This window comes from Lethenteron reissneri, chromosome 55 (genome assembly GCF_015708825.2).
Source record: "Lethenteron reissneri isolate LAM-NWPU_2019-01 chromosome 55, ASM1570882v1, whole genome shotgun sequence".
Lineage (NCBI taxonomy): Eukaryota > Metazoa > Chordata > Hyperoartia > Petromyzontiformes > Petromyzontidae > Lethenteron > Lethenteron reissneri.
Window position 1 is genome coordinate 1,744,293 of NC_083833.1, and position 20,667 is coordinate 1,764,959.

Consider the following 20,667-nt stretch of genomic DNA (forward strand, 5'->3'; position numbering starts at 1 on the left):
TGGAGAAGGGGGATGGGAAAGAGCGGGCGGGGGGGGGGTACAAAGGGGGGGATTTTTTTTTATTGCCTTTGTCCCACATTCACCGCGATTGTGCTAATGGCGTCATAGCGATGACTTTTCCATTCGGATCTATAGCGGAGATTTAGTTGCGACGCTTTGTGTGAAGATAATTCCCTAAAACAAAGTAGGGCATCACAGAGCTACCACCTGATATCCCTTTTGCACCCAGGACTTTTCACGGCCCACCCAGCTACAAACAGTGATATTCGTGGCACGTGCACAGTCAAACGGTTGTGACTCCCACAGAGCCACGCACTTTCTCCGATCGTCTTTTCTTGTGAGCACTCATTCAGCGACGCAGCTGAAGTCCATCAACTCACAACACTGGAGAACCCGGTTTAATCAGAGACGGCCGAAACCTGGATTCTAATCTGCGCTGTCACCTCGGAGCTCTCACCTCCGAGTCACCCAGCCACCTTTAAAACCGATCTCCCACGTGATACACGAATCAAACCACGCACGCACGTGAGATTCGAGTCTTTTTTTGTTATGGTTTGTGCACGTCGCATGGAATTAGTTTCATGTGGCAATAGCAGTCAAGAGATGCACTACAACGCATCACGTTCAAGAAAACAAAAACCTCACAGATTCATGGCATTTCATCGAACTGTGGCATGGAGAAATCGTTGGATGCCTAACATTTAGCGCACTGGTTGCTTGTGGCGTAAGGCATACGAGAATGCCACCTTAGTTTAACAAGTAGGCTTTCGCGGCCAATATTATCCATAAGGGGTTATACTGGGGGTTACACCGCGGAAGTGTAAATGTGACCGCTTTCGAGTGGGCGAGTGGGAAGGGGAGGGTGCGGAGGGGCTGGGTGGGGAGGGTGGGGGAGGGGTGGGGCTGGGTGGGGAGGGGCTGGTCACCCCGTGGTGCCTTTATAAAACTCAACGTTTAACCTACTCACGCCGGCTTGTGCCCGCCCTCACAGTCGGGCATATTTGCGGAATGCACCACGCCGCCGTTGACCCTGGCCATTGACCGAGCAACCCAACGTTCCTACCAGCTCCCTCCGCAGGAATGTGTTATGTGCCTCATGGGCAAACCGCAGCCAATCGCCACCGCCCTGCACCGCATAGACCCCCCGCCTCGAAATCCAACCACAGTGCACGCCACGGAACCGAGCGACTCGCAACACCCGTGGCAGATGCAGCCACCATCGATTTGAGCGGGCAAACGGTGGCGTGTGGCTGTGTGGATAATCATTTAGCAGGCCGTGGACGGCATCGTGAGGCATTGGGAACCTCGGTTGTGTTCAGCGGAGGCACTTAAGACGCCATCCGTTTAGCTTCCCCCTTGAGGAGGCTGTGCTTTTGGCCGTCGGAGCAAAACCCACGAAACCGATGAGTTGCCACACACATATTGGTACAGAGGAAGAAGAAGAAGGGGTGGTGTAGGTTGCTGGTGCCACTTTCTTTGCACACAGTGCCGCAGAGAGCAGCTGACATATATATTAAAAAAGAATCCCGGTAAATATTTAAGCACTATAAATGGACTCGAGGTGGGGCGGGGGGTGGTGGCGGGCGGGGGGGGCGGGAGAGAAGCGAGAAACGTCCGGATCGTTTTAATGAGCGCTCAGCGGTGGTGGCGATGGTGGGCGATGACGCTCGCAGCACCGGCACGCTGCTCGTACTGCAGCGAGACTCGGGGCCCGCGTTTAAAACGGAAAAAACCATTAAAAGAACATCTGCCGACCGGAAAACGCGCTCCGAAGCCCGCAACCGCCCGTGCCCGGAAAAAGAACACCGGCCACAAATTGCTCATCGCCACGAGCCTTCATTTCGTTTCAACGCAACCCCTTTCAACCACAAGTTCAGGAGATTTAAGCGAATGACCTGAATTGAGCGAAAGAAGCCCTCGCAGTCCTTGCGGGCCCTGCGCCGCTCCCTTCCGTGGCGTCGCCGCCTCTGCCGCCGCGTCGTCGTGACGGGCGAGGTGCCAGCTCTTTATTCCGCAAGTAGATTAACAAAAACTTAAACGTTTTTTTATTTATTTAACCAGGTTAAGGCCCACTGAGTTCTTAGCTTATATTCTTTTTTTAAGAAGCGACCTTGCTGCCATCACAAATGATAGCACAGGGAAGCAGCTTATCGTCGCGTGGAAATTCATCGCAGCCAAATACTCGGAACGCACGTTGATTCTAAATGTGTACGGAAAAACCGGAGGACCCCGATTAAAACAAATCCAACGTGACCACGGGGAGAAAGAGAAAAAGACACGCAAACACCAAATATAGAGCAGGCATCGCCAGGGTCGGGATAAAACCCACGGCCACCTGTATGCCACAGCGGCACCCCGTTTGTGTCGGGGGTGGCTGGTAACGTTATCATCGCAGCTCAGATTGCTTATGTACAGGGAGGCCCAAAAGTCAAGACATGGTTCCAATATATTTTGACATCACAAATAGGGTTATTTAATCAATATTTTAACAAACGTTTAAACTGACTACTATTAACATTCACGCGCGCGTGAATTCTCTCTTGAAATTAATTTAGGATAAAACTAAATATTTGACCGCCCTGTGGACCAGGCGAGGGAGGTCACATCTCCTAGCCACCGCAGCACCCCTCGTTAGAGCGGGACCCCCCCCCCCCCCCCCCCCCACGGAGCGGGGCTAGTCCCTCGGCCTGCTCCCGTCGTCCCACCGAGCCAAGTTATGATGCATGTAGATTACGGCCCCCGTGATCCCCTATCACCCCCGCAAAAATGTTGAAGCGTGAGATCTATGAACAATTCCCCCTCCGTACGCACGCACCTTCTCCTCACCCCCCCCCCCCCGGGTGGAATCTATTTTTCGTAATGAACGACACCTGCGTACGTCGGTGAGGGCGGGCGGCTGTGTTTAACCATCAAGCTGCCGGCAGGAAGTACATTTTTAACAAGGACCCCTGTACAGGAAACATATCGGCGGCGGAGACCTTCACGTGCGCCGCCTTCTACTCCGCGAAGGAGCGTGCGGTGTCGTGTCCATCTCTGTCTCCTTGCTGCTGCTGCTGCTGCGGCTGGGGCTCACACCGCACCGCAGATCTCCGGCGTAGAAGGGCCCCACAAAGGGCTACACGGGACCACTGTCCGTCGGACGAATTAAAACTCGAACAATTCACACTCCCCGGTTCAGATTTTGTGTTTTTTTTTGTTCTTAGACTCTGGCCCAGGGCAAACGGCGTCGGCGAGTACGTGGAGGGGAACGCGTGGACTCCAAATATACAGGGATCAAGTGTTGGGATCGAAGCCACGACCTCCTGCATACCAGGCAAAGTAGTTAACATCTCACCGCCACAAGTGCTGATGGCCGGCACGGGACATGAGTAGGCGGGTGACCAACACCACACCTGGCCGCCTCTGTCTCCCCAGAGCTGATGTTTACACACTGCACCAGCTACTCATTTAAGGCTGAGTCGACCTAGAGGAGACCCAGGACCAGTTCAGATGTTCTCCACTGTTATTGACTGTGAAGCGGAAATGAAACCAGGGTCATGGGTTCGTAGGGCAACGCGCTAACCGCTGCACCGCCGCTCCCCGCTATGCACGCGGCACACGCGGACAGGCTCACTGTTGAGTGTGCCCCACGATTCCCTCCGCAGTCAAAGCAGCGCTCCGCCACACCGCGACGCGGTCTAAGTATGCCGTCCTGGCTGCGGCTTACGGTCGTGGCTACGTAATGAGCACACGTGGAAAAAAAAAGTTAAATCTGGCGCAGGCTAAAACAACAAAACGAAAAAAAGAAGCGCACAGCGCAGAGAGAATGAGCGCACACGACAAGGGACGCGGATCTGCGTGCAGGTTTCTTTGGCGAGACCGTCTATAAGAGAAAGAAAAAATAATCACGCCTCTTGCGCCCATTCCGCAAGGCGTCGTCGGTTCCTTGCGGCACTGCCTGCCTTGAAACTAAAGCTCATTATCCGGCAGGCGGGCCAACAGACCCGGCATTATTCTTTCGCGGACACCGAGATACGTAACGACCGAGGACTTAAACAACTATCGGCACGCGGTGCCTGTCGCTGTGGAACCGAATCGGAGTTGAGCGTAACGGCGATCGGAAGCAAATGAGAGAGAGAAAGAGAGCGAGCGAGAAAGTGCGAGAACGAGCGAGCCCCTACGGCAAGATAAGTGCACGGTGACAAATGAAGGGTGGGGGGGAGGGCACGACTTGCACGCGCGACAAAGGAGAGGCGACAGAAATGATGACGAAAATTAAATCTCGACGATGCTGCGGACCCCCACCGCCTCGGACGGCTTAACCCTAGTGGCGACGCTCGCGCTCTTCCGGTTTGTAAAGAAACCTGTGGCTCTCCCGTTCTTGAATTTAAAACGAACAAACAACAACAACAAAACTGATTCGAATTCGAGGTCCGCGGGGGGCCAGAAACATAACAGTTGGGTTCCATTCAACGTTTGCGGGGGCGGGATGAAAATAAACAGCCGCTCTCAACTACGACGCTTCCCCGAATGCCGACCACCCACATCAACGCAGGTTAAGAAACTTACAAAAAAGAAACCAGTCTTGGATCGGAGACGCCAGGGAAATTACGGCGGCTGTCCGTTCGGCGTAATTATCGCGCTTTGCCACGGTGTCCCGCAACGCGATTAATGGGACGAAATGACTGGAGCTCGACTCCCCCCACCACTAACGAGAGGGAGCGGGGGCACGTGGGACACAGCCGTGTCTGGAAATGGCAGAAGGGGCCGCTGCTGCTGCTGCAAGTGTCACTTACCCTTTGTTAAACAGCGGAGAGAGTTATTTCATTCGCTTAATGAAGTTTGGGTCGCACACGAGGTTGGGGAAATGGCGAGAGGCTGGACGGAAATAACGCTTTTAATATAATGTGATGAAATTGTACGTTTAAAAAAAAAGACTTCTTTCATTGACTTAATCGAGGAGTTTGGATCGTGAGGTTGAGACTGTTGAAATATTCAACTGTCAGTGTCTGGATGGTCATTAATTAATTACCCTTTAATTGCCACCGATCTTTTTTTTTTGACACGACTGAGTCCAACTTAAAGTTCAGTTATTAAAAGCGCCACCTTCATGGCCTGCCATTCTAGTGGTCCGTAGCGGCACACCAGTCACTTATTTTCATTATTCTATACGTTTATTTAATTAAAAACAGTGCTCGTGATTAAACCGATTTGAACACTTTCCATATTGCGATGGCAAACTCAGACAGAAGCGTGCGTGCAAGGGCCGCTGTCTCGAATAATATGACCACAACGCTTACCCTTTTCAGACGAGTCTGCCTTGAGCATTGTCTGCGTGCATTATTATAATGATGATTATATTTAGCCGTGTGTCCCGGGTGGCAATCGCTACGTACGTAACACAACATGTAATGACGCGTTTACAGACTATTTCAATTTGACAAAAGGGCTTAGTTCCTCATGGAATTCTCTCCAGAGGCACTGCCCCCCCACCCACCAAATCGTGATCCTCCCTCCCCCCATCCCTACCCTCTGACAGCAGGAGGAGAGGAGGGGGTCCGGGATATTTTTTTCCGGAGTTCATGCGCAAACAGCACCAACTAAAATGAAGCCTTGGTTATACGTGTGTAGAGAAGTTACCGACGGACGTACTCGGAGACGGAGGTATGGTTAGGGGCTTCCGCCAGGGTTTATTACTCTTGGTCAATACTACACAGGGTGCACAACTCCCAGGGGCTAGGGGTCCTACTCTGAGTCTGGGTCCCTGCCGGCTAGCTCCGGTCTCTCTCTCTCGTGTCGGATCGTGGAGTCTGCCGACTCCACCGACCGGAGAGAGAAGCACCTCTTCGGCTACCACCGGCTTCTCCCCAGACTCCCTATTTGATCCCTCTCACTATCCCTGGTTCCCTCTTCACCCTGTTTACTTCCCCCGTTCCTATAGTGACCCCGCTTACGTTACGGGGTCTCCCTTATATACCCTCGGAGGGGTGATGTCACGTGCACTGCCCAGCGCGTGCGACCCCACGTCCCGTGAGGTCACCGCACCGGACAGCGCACACGACGCCACCACTCTCCACTACTCCTCTACATCACCCCCCCCTGTGAAAAAAATTCAGCCGACTCGGCTGTAAACAATATAAAAGTAGAGGAGTCCCAGAACCACAAACCAACATATTCACAACCAACCGACAACATCCAGGCAGCATGACAACAATCAATCAAATTTCAAAACTTTGAAACTCTCATCACGCGCTGCCATCAATACAAAGGCGGAATCCCGATGGCCCAGACAACACACACCAACAAACAACAATTGAACAATTGAGCAGCCCAGACAAAACACACCAAAACGGACAATTGGGCAGTCTTAGACAAAACACGCCAACATAACACAATTGAGCGATGAGGGCTGGAGGCCGACGGCAGCGTTTCCACAGGCCATCAACAGAGCGCACGCCTCCCCATGTGGCACGAATCGCCAGGGCAGGCACCGTGCCAGCTAGTGACAGGCCCCGGGAGAGCCGCAGCAGCCCAGCAGCCCAACGCAGCTCCTGCCAGGCGCGCGCCGGCCCGAGCGGCGGCTCCTGCTGCCCATGCCGCGGCAAGATGCAGAGCCGCGGCGTCGGCATGGCAACGCCCAGGCACCGCGAGGTGCGGGGCCGCGTCGTCGCCGGCGGCCCCCACCGCGATCGCTGCAGGCAAAATAGCAGCCTGGTGCGGCGTCGCCGGCGGCAAAACCCGCATGCACAGCGAGGTGCGGTGCCCCGGCGTGACCCTCGGCCCACCCCGCGGCCGCGGCAACTATAGCAGCCGCGGTGGCGGGCGCGCCAAACCCCGCAGGCACGGCGATGCTCGGAACCGCGGCAACTTCCGCGGCGCGGCATCGTGAGGAGCCGCGGCAGCGATGCACGGGGCCACGGCGACACCCGCAGCGTACCCCGCCAGCGCGGCGATGGCCGGAACCACGGCGGCACCCTCGGCAACTCCCGTGGTGCGGCGAGGTGTGGAGCCCCGGACGTACCTGGGGCTCCCCCGGCGGGCGCAGCATGGTGCGGAGCTGTGGCATCGCCGCTGGCAGACCCCGCGCGCGCGGTGTGGCACGAAGTCGCGGCGGCCCCCACGGTGGACAACGGCGTCGCAGTTGCCATGGCAGCCATGGCGCCGACGTGCGGCGTCGCATGAACAATGGCCGCCACCTGCAGCGTCGCAGTTAAAATGGCGGCCGCCTGAGGCGCCCCAACCAACATGGCCGCCGCTGGCGACGTCGCAGGCAAAATAACCAGCTGGGGCGTCGCGGCGAAGATGGCGGCCGCCTCTCGCGGCGTCCCGGCAGTTGACAGTTGCTCCCATCCCGAGTGCGGACCGGGAGGACCCAACTTCGCCTCCGCGATGTCGAGACGGGCGCAGAGCTGCGCGATCGCCTGCAGGAGCTGCCTCAGCAGGTCTGCAGGGGTGCTCCCCGTCTCCAGCGGTGGTGGCGGCGAGCTGGCACCCCCGCCCGTCGTCTTCTCGGGGCCTGTCACCGGAGCCCCGGACTCCGGGGTCACTGCCGAAGCCTCCTCCCCGCCGTCTTCATCCTCTGATCGTCCCGTCGCTGGGTTCTTGCGCTCCGCTCCCGATGTAAACATTGTAGCAGCAGTGCAGACACTCTGACACCAGTTGTAGAGATGGTTACCGACGGACGTACTCGGAGACGGAGGTATGGTTAGGGGCTTCCGCCAGGGTTTATTACTCTTGGTCAATACTACACAGGGTGCACAACTCCCAGGGGCTAGGGGTCCTACTCTGAGTCTGGGTCCCTGCCGGCTAGCTCCGGTCTCTCTCTCTCGTGTCGGATCGTGGAGTCTGCCGACTCCACCGACCGGAGAGAGAAGCACCTCTTCGGCTACCACCGGCTTCTCCCCAGACTCCCTATTTGATCCCTCTCACTATCCCTGGTTCCCTCTTCACCCTGTTTACTTCCCCCGTTCCTATAGTGACCCCGCTTACGTTACGGGGTCTCCCTTATATACCCTCGGAGGGGTGATGTCACGTGCACTGCCCAGCGCGTGCGACCCCACGTCCCGTGAGGTCACCGCACCGGACAGCGCACACGACGCCACCACTCTCCACTACTCCTCTACACGTGCAATTTTGGTGACGCCATTCGACACGGTCGCAATCAGATCTCCATGGCCACAATTATCTGTCCAGAAAAGTCGCCCTTCGGGTGCACGACTACTCTATTTGTGAATGACGGGCTTACGCGAGCGCTCACAATTCGTGGCCGTGCCACCCCCTCTGCCAACGCGACGGGCAGCCAAACTCAACGCGGGTGATTTTCAGACAAAACCTGCTGCCACTGCGTTTGAACTGCCGTGGCGGCGAGTCCAAATTGAACCGGCCAGAATCCTGGATTTGCAAGCCCAGCGAACCGCGACGGCGATGTCGCCGCCGCCACGTGGCAGCGTCCGTCGTCTGAGCGGGTGACCGAAAAAGAGATCTGGGGGGGGGGGCAGGGTTGGAGGGGGCTCACGCGGACGTGCGAGAGGTAGCTCTCACCTGCAGCCCCTTGTCTCCGAAGGATCCCTTCCTCCCGTCCACTCCCGCGGCGCCCGCCTCTCCCTGCCGATGAACAAAATGGAAATTGACGAGCGGCACGCGCGACCCGCGGCTCCGGACAGCGCGAGACGCACCACCGAAACTTGAGCCCGGTGTCAATAAAGTAAAATAAAATCTTGTCAACAACAACAATAACGTTTGTATGTTTAACTTCTTTCGCACTGTACATAGCCAACCGTGCTAATCGGAGGTGCTATGCTACAATAACGCCCGAATACGGTGCGGAGTTGGAGCCGTTGGGGTCTTAAAATATCTGCAACATTTCCTCCCGTGTTGAAATATTTGAACGATTGTTTCTGAAATATATTTAAACTATTCGTGCAAGGCTGCTGACGTGTATGCCGGTTCGTCATAAACTCCTAGGCTTATACTTTATAATTGTTACAACATTTTTTATTTATTTAACACAAAATCCGACTATTTTAAATTAGACAGTTACTTATGGCCCACCCTGTATAGGTGGCTATGCTGAATGCTGTTTACACGTACGTGTGTGTATGTTTGTCCAGAAAAGTCCTTCTAGGCCGCTTAATCATTTGCAATGAATGAGGAGTTGCTTGAAAGCTTACGATACGCTATTTATCAAAACATGGTTTGCACATCCGAGTAGGATGGTTGGCTACGTACGGTGTGCAAGAATTTCAACATACATACGTACTCGAAGAAACTGATTATTTGGCTTATTCAGCCAATAGGCTCCGATGCTGTTAATCACATCTTGTTGTTTATAAATATTTTCATTCAGTGCAAACCGCGTTTCAGAACCATACAGCAGATAGGAGTAACCCAGCACAATTGAATCTGAACAGGCTTCGAACTGTGTTAATCTTTCCAGCTGTTGTTGATGCGGTGAGCGTTTTGACAGAGTTGTGTTAATAAAATAAATCAACTTCAATCTATGAACCTCTTGACCTCTCACCTTTGGTCCTGATGCCCCTTGTTGCCCGGGTGTTCCCGGAGTACCCAGCATGCCTCGCTCACCCTGCCAAAACACACACACACACACAACCATAAAGATCCCCCATATAGCCTCTCACATACTGACTGTTGGGGCAAGTGCAGTTCGTGAGCACCTATCACAAGCTGTCACGACACCCGAGGGGGTAGTGCGGCCAGCACCACGCCCGGCCGCCTTTGTCTCCCCAGTGTTGATGTTTCCTGGGCCGCAAGGGGCTTGGCTCGGCACGGCTCGGCCGTACGGGTGGGTGAGGGGTTTCGGTGACTCACCGTAATCGGCCTGGCAGTTTAATTGTCTTCTGTTGATGCGACGGTTCGTTTATCTGGCCGTTACGACGATTTGTCAGACTCCACGCGGCATGCATGCGTGCGTGCGTGAGACCGTGAAATGCCCGTTGGCACGCGGCTTAACCGGCAGCGACGGCAATCGCTCGTGGCCACGGCTGCTGGGGGGATGCACGGCAAGGCTGGTGGCAAGAGGCGCGATAAGACGACGAAGCTGGTATTTAGAATGCACGCCGTGTACCCCCCGAAACACCGAGGGGGGCACCCACCCGGCACAATCCGCTCTGTCAACGGAACCCCCCGTTATTTTTCATGAAGAGCAAATTTAACCCGTGTGTGTTGAACTTCTTTCGTGCCGTACGTATCCAGCCGTGCTCATCGGAGGTGCGGGAGGAAGCACAACAAACTCAAAACAAAAAGCAGATCTAAGAAATTCGTTTTCAATCTAGATTTAAATGCGCATAAGCTCCAGTGGCTTCCTAATATGAGCAAAAAGAGCGTTCCAGACGGCCGCAGAAGCGCATCTGAAAGTGCTCGATGCAGTGGCCATCTTTGTTCGAGGGCCAGCCTAAAACTGCTGCCGCGAGGATGACCGAAGTTCGCGTGACGGTTTATCCTCCTTGACGAGACCAGCAAGGTACTGCGGTTTGTCTTTGGCAAGCGCTCTGTGTGTAACAACTGCGAACGCATGGGAAGGTGCAGCCGGGCAATTGCCTGCCTATGCTACTCCTGGCAGAAGAGCTCCATTAGACGGAGCCCTGGAGAGGATCTCTACAGCCTCGAGAGTAATTTTGGCTTCCTCTTCACCACGCGCAACCTACAAATAGACTAATCATGGAGAATCAATTTACACCACTGCTGGGTGGACAGGGGCGCGGGGCGACGTGGGGCGGATTGGAAAAGACTCGCGCCGCTGTTTCCACCGCCGCGCCGGGAGATCAAATCGAACCGGCCACCTCTGGCCTGCGAGTACCAAAGCCTCACCCTCTCTCCTCTCTCCCCCGGCGATCCGCGGCCTCCGGGAAGTCCAGGGTCTCCCTGCACGCAGAACGAGATGGTGGGGGGGCAGGGGGGTGAGTGGGGTGGGACCGGGTGGGGTGGGTGGGGTGGGGGGGGACCGGGGGGTGGGTGGGGGGGACACGGCCGGTTTAACGGACCTCGCCGGAAGCTCCTCCGTGGAGAGAGCGTGCGCCCGGCAGTGGCTGTGCGGTGAGGTGCGGTGCCGGTGCCAGTCACGACAGTGAGGCGGCTACAAACCTTGGCTCCCTTCGCTCCATCCTCGCCGCACCGCCCTTTCATGCCCACGTCGCCCTGCCGGCAAAGATCGCAGATGGTCAGCTCCCGTTGCCGGCGACCCGAACGTATGCCGCAGCAAGATTATTACTCGAGTACAAAATCACCACGTGTGACGATGACAGCAAGCGGATCACTGGTCACAACCCCAGCCCCCACGAACACGGGCAACGTCATCGAGGCCCATTTAATTTAAAAAACTAATTTTTCTACAACTGCTTTTTTGCGTTTAGTTTGTTGTCCTTCCCCATCGCCCCCCTCCACGCCGCCGATTATCGCGGTTGGCTACGTGACGGCGCGAAAGAAGTTCAACGTACGCACGTGCAACATTCAACAATTAAGACAGACACACACGCACCGACACACACAGAAACACCCAACCCCCTACCGGGTGAGTGACGTAGGTATGTCACGTACGTATGGACAAGGCCACGCGGCAGAATGAGATCGCAGGTCCACGCCTCCAGTCCACGCGGTGTCACGAGCGAGGCGGCGTGAGTTTCACGTCGTGCGTCCGTGCAGTGCCGTGTTTGACGTTTCCCGTTGCGTGCATAAAATAAATATACAAATCGTACTGCACGGCATCCACGCCACATCCTGCCAAGTTGCTCGGCACGAGGTGCGACGTTTCACTACACGCGCTTTCTTGCGGACGACGCACGCCGGAGTGCCGAGCGGCGTTTTGTCTTCGTGTGCGAATTTGCGTTTTGCCACTCACATTTTCACCCTTTTCACTGTACATTCCACGCTCCCCCTTCATGCCCTTAAATCCGCTTCGTCCTCGGAGGCCTGGGGTTCCCTGGGGAGCGAAGTGGAGGGAAGCAGGGCACACAGGAGGGGAGGTGACGTGCATCAACGGAGAGTGATTTTTTTTCTCAAAAAAATGTCATCACGTTTCCCCAGGGATGTGTGGTACGTACGGAGTGTGTGGTGCACGTGGTGCGTGTGGTGCGTGCGGTGCGCGAGGTGGGTGACATCGTGACTGTGAATATGAAAACTCACAGCAGTGCCCGGCATTCCCAGCTCTCCTGGTTCACCCTGTCGAAAATCAAGAAGAAGGATGTGAGCAGTCGATCCTCCTTCCAAAATAACCCGGATTAGCATCAATGTCATTTCAGGCAGTCGCCTGAATTCTCTGGGTCAATGTCACCTCTCTAGACCGAGTGGAAACAGGTCACCGCGGTACAGGCCGATAAAAAATGTTATGGACGGCAGGTACATTTAAAGTAACACGCACCTTTGCAAACAATGCAGTTTTGGTCTATTACTCACAAGCATTCGCATCGTACATGGCCAACCGTGCTAACTTGAGGTGCAGTCTCACACGGAAGTATTTCTGAGAAAGGCCTGCCCTGACCCGCATCACGAATGGAGCAAAAGCCCGGAAAGCCACGGAAAGGCCCGCTCCTTAAACCGCCTCAAGTCGTCCGTCAACCCTGGGACGGTGCGAGTGAGGCCACCTCAGGCCGAGCAGTGCCGGCTGCCCTGCGGAAGCGAGTCCTTGAGGTGGCGTTTACCTTGGGACCGCCAACCCCCGCGAGGCCGGGGATTCCTCGTGCTCCCTTGTCTCCATCCTGCCCCTTGCTTCCCTGTGGGCAAAGTTCACGTCAGTTCGGCTATTGAGCATTTACAACTACAAACGTAATTTTTTTTTATACAGGGACTCCTCTACTTACGAACGTTCGACTCACAAACTTTCATAGATACGAACAAACCTGTCCGAACAGTCGCAATAAATGGCGGTGGTGGCATCTAGATCTGCAGAAAAATGAAGAACCCAGTGGCATCTACAACTACAGGAGATGATACAACTTTAAAGCCATGCCGTACAACACGTGTGGAATCGACAGCAGTAAACTCGGACTTACGAACAGACCTCTGGAATTTTTCAATTTAAAGCTTTCGTGACTGCAGGGATTCATCTTCTTGGTTCTTTCGGTAAAGTCACGTAGAAGGGAAGTAATAAAATAATAAAAATAAAACATAATAAAATAATTCTCACGACGTTTCGGCCACAACACAAGCAGCCGAAACGTCGTGAGAATGATTTTATTATGTTTTATTTTTATTATTATTTTATTACTTCCCTTCTACGTGACTTTACCGAGAACCAAGAAGAAGACCTCTGGAACCCAACTCGTTTGTAAGTAGAGGACGACGACCCACCCACCTGCGGTGCCATGGCTCCATGCTCGCCCTTCTCTCCCTTCTTCCCGTCCAGACCTTCGGGGCCGTGGTCGCCCTGCGGCATTTAGAGGCAGAACCGAGGGGACAACGACTGGGGTGAGTGAATGAGCTGAACGAATGCATCCAGTGAATGAGATGAGTAGACAATGAATGAGCCGAGCGAATGAGCTGAACGAATGCATCCAGTGAATGAGATGAGTAGCCAATGAATGAGCCGAGTGAATTAGCTGAACGGATGTGTCCAGTGAATGAGCCCGAGTGGAGCGAATGGATGAGCGAACATTGTAGGCGAGTGAGATAGGTGGGTAAATGGTGAAGGTGAAACGAGGTGAGCAGGCGGGGAGTGAAAGAGGTGAGTGAGGTGAGTTGGGGGGGTGGGGGGGGGGCGCTGACCCTGTCCCCCTTGGCTCCTCTCCTGCCGGGCGGCCCAACCCCAACGCCGTCTCCCTGTCCACACGGAGACGGGGGGGGGGGGGAGTGGGGGGGGGTGAAGGGAGGGGGTGGGGGGAGGGATGGGATGGCAGGGAGGGAGGGAGGCAGGGAGGCAGGGAGGGAGGGAGAGTGGGGGGGAGGGGTGAAGAGAGGGGGTGGGGGGATGAGATGGCAGGGAGGGAGGCAGGGAGGGAGAGTGGGGGGGGGTGAAGGGAGGGGGTTGGGGGGAGGGATGGGAAGGCAGGGAGGGAGGGAGGCAGGCAGGATTACTTTGCGTTGTGCACAACCCAGACTAACACCGACTTCCATCAACGTGGCATTGTCCCGTGGGGTGCGCGCTTTCTTCGCTGTGGGTATCAATCCACCCCCACCGCCATCTCGTTTGCATAGTTTCAATTTATATCCAGAATCCTCCATAATTAGCGTAAATTGTGACTACTCAATTTAAATTTTGAAAACAACAGACTTAAAATGATGTTTTGACTTGGACAATAATAGGTATAACAAGTGCTGTGGAAGACAGCGAATTAAGTTAGATATGCAATTTATCCAATTGGATGTATGTAACTGGAATTAATAAGCACCAGTTAACTTAACTCAGCGATTCCTCCACCCATGGTGTGCACTGGGCCGACCAGACCATGCCATCACACTGTGTTCTATCAGCACACTGCAGTTCAACACTCACCCAAGCACCCACCCACCCTCTCACCCACCCTCTCACTCACCCACCCACCCTCTCACTCACCCACCCACCCTCTCACTCACCCACCCACCCACCCTCTCACTCACCCACCCACCCTCTCACTCACCCTCTCACCCACCCACCCTCTCACTCACCCACCCACCCTCTCACTCACTCATTCACCCTCTCACTCACTCACCCTTTCACTCACCCACCCACCCTCTCACTCACCCACCCACCCTCTCACTCACCCACCCACCCTCTCACTCACCCACCCTCTCACTCACCCACCCTCTCACTCGCTCACTCGCCACACTTCTCCATCTTCTTCCGCCCTCTCACTGAAGAGCGGCACGTAAGTGGCCAGCTCACCGCGCACGAGCAAACATCGAGAGGGTGCGCGGAGAGACGTGGCTACGGGATAACGACCCGGAGATGACGTGGTAACGAGGAGGTGCAGGAGGGACTCACGTCGTCACCCTTGGGTCCAGGACTCCCAGAGTTGCCCTGCCAGGAGAGGGAACAGAAATGTTTGACGACCAGGGAAGTAATACAATTATAAAAATAAAACATAATAAAATAATTATCATGACGTTTCGGCCACAACGCAAGCAGCCGTCCTCAGGTGAAGACCAGATCTGTCTCCCCGACAGACCTGGTCTTCATGTTTTATTTTTATTATTTTATTACTTCCCTTCTATGTGACTTTACCGAAAGAACCAAGAAGATGAATCTCTGCAGTCACGAAAGCTTTAAATCGAAAAATTTTGACGACGTCAAAGGAGCAGTCGCAGAGAAAACGAAACGACCCGACCACACGCCGGAGAGCCGGACAGCAGCGCGGGAAGTTGCTTCGGGAATTCCGATTGTCTTCAATGCGGGACGAGGAGAACAATGATGATGGTGATGATCGAGGTGGTGATGATGATGATGATGAGAAACCCACCTTCTCTCCCCGGTAACCCTTGCTTCCAGACAGGCCCTGCACGCGACACAAGAGCACAGCCCTCTCATCGAGCTCACACGCCCGGGGGAATGACAACGACTAGAAACTAAATGTTGAGGGTATGAGCAAGGATCAGCCGGCGGACGTCGTCGCTGAAACTCACCGGCTCTCCCGCTGGCCCAGGCAGCCCGGGCGTTCCTGGTGCACCCTGGGAAAAGAAAACGAGGGGAGTTGAACAGGTTAAAAAATAAGTTTCCTCTCACACTCTTTTGATTTCACGGGATATGTGAAGTTCATCATTAGCGTGGGCAGAATGAGGTAAACTTTAGGAAATGTTGTGCGTACTAATTGGAATGAAGTGAATGTTATTCGGCTCAGAATTAGGAAAATAACAGGATTTAAATAATGAATTACCCGAGCTCCGCTCAGACCCGTGTCACCCGGAGGTCCCAGGGGACCTGCTCCACTCTCGCCCTGCGATGATGACGCGCACACATTGAGCAACAGGACAAAGACAAAGATCCCGGTATATAGCCTTAACAGACTGTTGGGGCAAGTGCTGTTAGCGAGCAACTACGAAGGCCGCCACGGCACACGAGAGGGTGGGTGGCCAGCACCACGCCCGGCCGCCTTTGTCTCCCCAATGGCGATGTCTTACACACCACACCAGGTACTCATTTAAGGCTGAGTCGACCTAGGGAAGGCCCAGGACAGGTTCAGATAAACGTCACTGGTGGTGGCCGTGAGCTAGAATCGAACGCGTGTCGCCAGGTTTGTAGCGTAGCTCGCTAACCGCTACACTACTGCACCAGTCACACACACGCACACACGTGCAATGCACGCACACAGGCACACATGCACGCACACACACAATCCCATCAGCCTACACGGGTCTAACGAAGTCCCGAACGCGACTGGAGAGGCCTGTCATGCCCAGCTGATTGGATGGTTTCAGTATCGTGCTGGGGACTTGCCTTGACACCTCTCTCCCCAGGGCCTCCCCTTGAGCCCTGTCAGAAGACAAAAAAACACACGAGAAAGATAAACCTCACCTTAACGTTTAAAATGACAAGACAAATTACTACTAATAATGATGAGCATGCAGCGTAAATCATTTTATATAATAACAATAATATAATAAGAGTGTGAAAACTTTGGTAGGGGGTAGGGATTTGGATAGTAATTGTGAAAAATATCATTGTTAACAGAGCGGATAGCAATGATTGCCTGTGTGACAAAATCAGCGGTAATGCGCCCGATGTGTGAGATGAACTTGGATCCACGACGGACAGAGAGTGTCCTTGCCTACAAACATCGGGCCGTTTGCCAGCATTGATTCAAGCAAGCCGATGATGAGCCACTGAATTTCCAATCCGGTCCTGAATTTTGCTCGTGTTAAACCGCCGCTGTTGCAGAGACGCACTCCCAGAAGGCCGTGCGGGCCAATTGGACGTCGGAAAGATATATTATTTATTTTCTCCGTGGAGAGACCAAACGTAAGAAAAATGGCGTCTATGTGTCCGCTGATTGATTTTGTTACGTTTTTGACGAGATGTGTTGCCTCGTCAAACAGAGTCTCTTGAAATGAAAGCAGGTGCTCACCGGACGCCCCGACTGCCCTCGCACTCCGGCCTGCCCCGGGCTTCCATTCTTACCCTGGGGTCCTGGCTCACCCTAAAGAACGTCACACACACACACAAAGACAAAGATCCCTCATATAGTCTTTTCAGGTTGTTGGGCCAAGTGCTGTGAGTGTGTACCGATGATGGCTGGCATGGCAAAACCATCACAGGGTGGCTCAGTGGTCGGATCCAGGATCTTGGCACAGACGAGATCCTGGATAGTATGTATGTATGTTGAACTTCTTTCGCACCGTATGTAGCCAACTGTGCGGGGGTAGGACAACAAACTAAACCCAAAAAGCAGTTCTAAAGAAATGAGTTTTCAATCGAGATGATTTAAAAGTGCGTAGCTGCAGTGGCATCCTAATATTGGAAGGAAGAGCGTTCCACACGGCCGCGGAAGCGCATCTAAAAGCGGGGCGAGAACGACCAGAGATCGCGTCATGGTTTATGCTCCCTGACGAGAACAGCAAGGTATGATGGTTCATTTGTGGCAAGCACTTTGTGCGTAATTAGTGCGACCTTGTAACGTGTTCGTTTGGCAACCGGCAGCCAATGCAGCTCGGCGAGCACTGGACGGACACGGTCGGATCGAGCCGGGTTCCCAAGCGTAATGAGCTGACGGTCTCAGCCCGGTCATCAATGACAGTCGCACACCAACCATCGCCACACCAACCATCGCCACACCAACCATCGCCACACCAACCATCGCCACACCAACCATCGCCACACCAACTCAGATTCATCGTCACCGAGAGGGCCTCACCCGCTCGCCCGGGGTTCCCCGGGGTCCTGGGTTTCCGCCGAAACCTCGCGATCCCGGTGTCCCCACGGGGCCCGGCTTGCCCGGCTGCCCCTCCTCGCCGGTGGGGCCCGGCAGGCCAGCGCCGCCCTGTCCGAGGGGTCACGGTGGGGCGGCACACAGAGCGACAAACGCACGGCTCGCCTGCGCACTCACTCGCTAATTTACTCACTCGCCTGCTCAATGTCTTCATTCACTTACTCGCTTGCTAGCTTCACTCACCACTTCACTAAATCACTTCATGACTCACTCACCGCTTCACTCACTTGCTAGATCACTCACCACTTTACTCACTCACTTCCTCATTCATATGGTCACTCACCGCCTCCATTCACTTGGCCAATTCACTCATTCACTCTCACATTTTCTCATTATTCACTTGCTTTACTTGCGAGCTCTCACGCTTACTCATTTGCTCATTCCTGCACTCACTCATTCACTTGTCTGCCCATCGCCGAATTCGCCTACTTCACTCACTCACACGTTGACTCATTTCACCACACGAACTCACTCACTCACCAACCATCACACCAACCACCCGTTAACTCAGTCACTCACTCACCAAACATCACTCACTCAGTCAATCGCTCCTGCAAACGTGCCTAGAATGATTATCATTATCCGTCGAGGCTTATCCCCGGGGCAAACACGTGCCCGTCTCGTGAATTTGAGGGCCCTGTTGTGAACCTCACCTTAAAGCCAGCAGGGCCAGGGAGGCCATCCGGCCCAGGTTTCCCCACGGTTGCGTCGCCCTGTTTAAAAAAAAAAGAATGCGAAAGAGTCGGGTTGCATTCCATACGCGGGCTCCCAACCCGCCCGTATTGCAATCGATAACTGGTGTCTTTTTTTGGGTGACATCGTCACGTCGGTGTAATGTCAATTATTTGTTGTTGTTGTTGATCGTAACCGTCCACGACCCGACGGCACCAATCAATTCGAGTTGTCACGTCACGTGGGCAAATGCACCAACTTGATTTGGTTCATGAGCAGGACCGCAATATCAAAGGTGAGCACGATTTGACAATTTTGTACGACAAGCAAAATGTGACAACATTTGGAGGGACATATACGCAGTGCCTGAATATATTCCGGAGCTCAGTCCCATAAAATCTCCAGCTGAAATGAAGCCTTGCCTCCACCCCTTGTTGAGGACTTGGGTCATGCAGGCTGAATTGTTTAGACTCAACAGCACCACGGCTCAACCACACTGCAGGTCGCAACACTCCAGCGCTTCTTACCTCGCACCCTTCCACTTTGTAACTCCCTCCTGTCGTCTTTTCCCCCCCCTCCCCCCCGAATCAAAAATCAACAAACTTGTATCGATTAATTATCCCATCAAGAGTGCTGATTGTTGCTCGCCGCTTGGACCTGCGCCCAGACGGTCAGGCTCGGCGCAAAGCGGACTGCGACGTCGCGCCCAAGGTCATCGCGACCAACAACAAGGTCATCGCGACCAACTCCGCCGGCCCCCGCCACAATGCCGCGTCACTTCCACCCTTGTGTAAGATCTCGCGGGTGCGGAGTCAATTCCTGCCCTCCAAGGTGTGCTCATTCCGCTGTGCCACCGTCTGCATGCGTGGCTGACACGTCCTTCTCAGGGCCGCATCGTTTCGATCTCCTGGGCGACTTCATCTTCCGGATTGAGGTCTTCCTCCCGGGGTCACACACCTCTGGCGTGGCCACACCCCACGGTGCCTATCTCTTGTTGACGTGCTCCTCTCTCCTCCACCCTTGCGCAAGTGTCCGGCCCGTTGCAACTCTCCCCTCTCTTGCCACAATTTAGATTTTTACTTTGCGGGCGGCTTTAATGATGGCACCGTGAGTTTCCTAGATGGCCGCTGAGGCCTTTGATTAAGGTAGGCCTCGGGAGTTAGTTGAGCAGTCAACGCAAGGGGGGTGGTTGTGTGTGGGTGAACGTACCCTCTGTCCCCTCTCCCCGTGGCTTCCTTTGGGGCCCTGGAAAGAGACAAAATATTCAGGGGATCTTTAATCGTCGCAGGCTGGAGGTTGGTATTTCCAGGCAAAGTTTGAAAAGGTTCAGAAACACAGTTCGTGAACCAATAATTAGTGACCACAAGAAGAATAGTAACAAAATGTACGTTAGAAAATAAAAACACGCACACGCTAACATCATCATCATCATCATTAAAACTGCCTTCCGTAATAAAGATATGTAACAGACGAATGTGTCGGGCAATGACCCTCAATGATTTATATCGCACTTACCACCGGCCCCGTAAGCCCGGGTTTTCCAAACTCGCCCTGTGACACAGACGAGGATGACGACAAAGATCAGAATGCGTGCGGCGTCTCGTGCCAACAAATACACGTGAGAGTGGGGCGAACGAAAACGGCACCAGAAATCCAGAAAACCTCAAATTCTCAGAACAAACCTCCTCGCCTTTCTTCCCCGGAGGGCCCCGGCTGCCTCTCTCCCCCTGTCGAGAGGAGGAGGGAGGAGGGAGGAGAAAAGTTAGAAAAATAAAACCATGCCGCAACAATCAGAATAATCATCGCGGGAGTGCTTAGCAGATAAAGCGGAAACCCACGGCATTTCACACTCACACCACAGCTCGCAGAAGAGCCTATTCCACCGGGGGTATCAAGCTCGCCCAGAGGATTATGTGAGCCTACTTTGCCCATGCCGGCCAAATGTCACCTAACAAGTGGTAGCATCCACAATTGATATTTGTTTTTTACCCTTTTATCTGGCAACAAAACTGACACCTTTTTATACAAGGAGTCATGTTTGCATTGACCACAATACCTGCGGCCGGAATGCAAACAAAAAACACAACTCTGATAATGTATGCACTGTCCTTGAAATTGATTGGTCCACACCCGAGACAGATTTTCTTAGAGCCCAGTCTCACATGGT

General features: G+C 54.1%; 1 protein-coding gene across 1 annotated transcript in view; it reads right to left on the bottom strand.

Annotated features, from left to right (window-relative positions):
• Window positions 1-20,667, bottom strand: part of LOC133356752 (collagen alpha-5(IV) chain-like) — a 130,337-nt gene that overhangs the window by 6,761 nt on the left and 102,909 nt on the right. The window contains exons 83-102 of the mRNA XM_061574409.1: window positions 20,183-20,227; window positions 20,016-20,051; window positions 19,710-19,745; window positions 18,482-18,541; window positions 17,754-17,879; window positions 16,968-17,039; window positions 16,340-16,375; window positions 15,780-15,839; window positions 15,529-15,573; window positions 15,366-15,401; window positions 14,891-14,926; window positions 13,696-13,749; window positions 13,286-13,357; window positions 12,633-12,704; window positions 12,118-12,153; window positions 11,834-11,914; window positions 11,080-11,133; window positions 10,807-10,860; window positions 9,500-9,562; window positions 8,521-8,583 (exon numbers count right to left, since the gene is read on the bottom strand). Of these exons, the coding sequence (XP_061430393.1) occupies window positions 8,521-8,583; window positions 9,500-9,562; window positions 10,807-10,860; window positions 11,080-11,133; window positions 11,834-11,914; window positions 12,118-12,153; window positions 12,633-12,704; window positions 13,286-13,357; window positions 13,696-13,749; window positions 14,891-14,926; window positions 15,366-15,401; window positions 15,529-15,573; window positions 15,780-15,839; window positions 16,340-16,375; window positions 16,968-17,039; window positions 17,754-17,879; window positions 18,482-18,541; window positions 19,710-19,745; window positions 20,016-20,051; window positions 20,183-20,227 (1,137 nt within the window). The remainder of the gene's footprint in view (window positions 1-8,520; window positions 8,584-9,499; window positions 9,563-10,806; window positions 10,861-11,079; window positions 11,134-11,833; window positions 11,915-12,117; window positions 12,154-12,632; window positions 12,705-13,285; window positions 13,358-13,695; window positions 13,750-14,890; window positions 14,927-15,365; window positions 15,402-15,528; window positions 15,574-15,779; window positions 15,840-16,339; window positions 16,376-16,967; window positions 17,040-17,753; window positions 17,880-18,481; window positions 18,542-19,709; window positions 19,746-20,015; window positions 20,052-20,182; window positions 20,228-20,667) is intronic.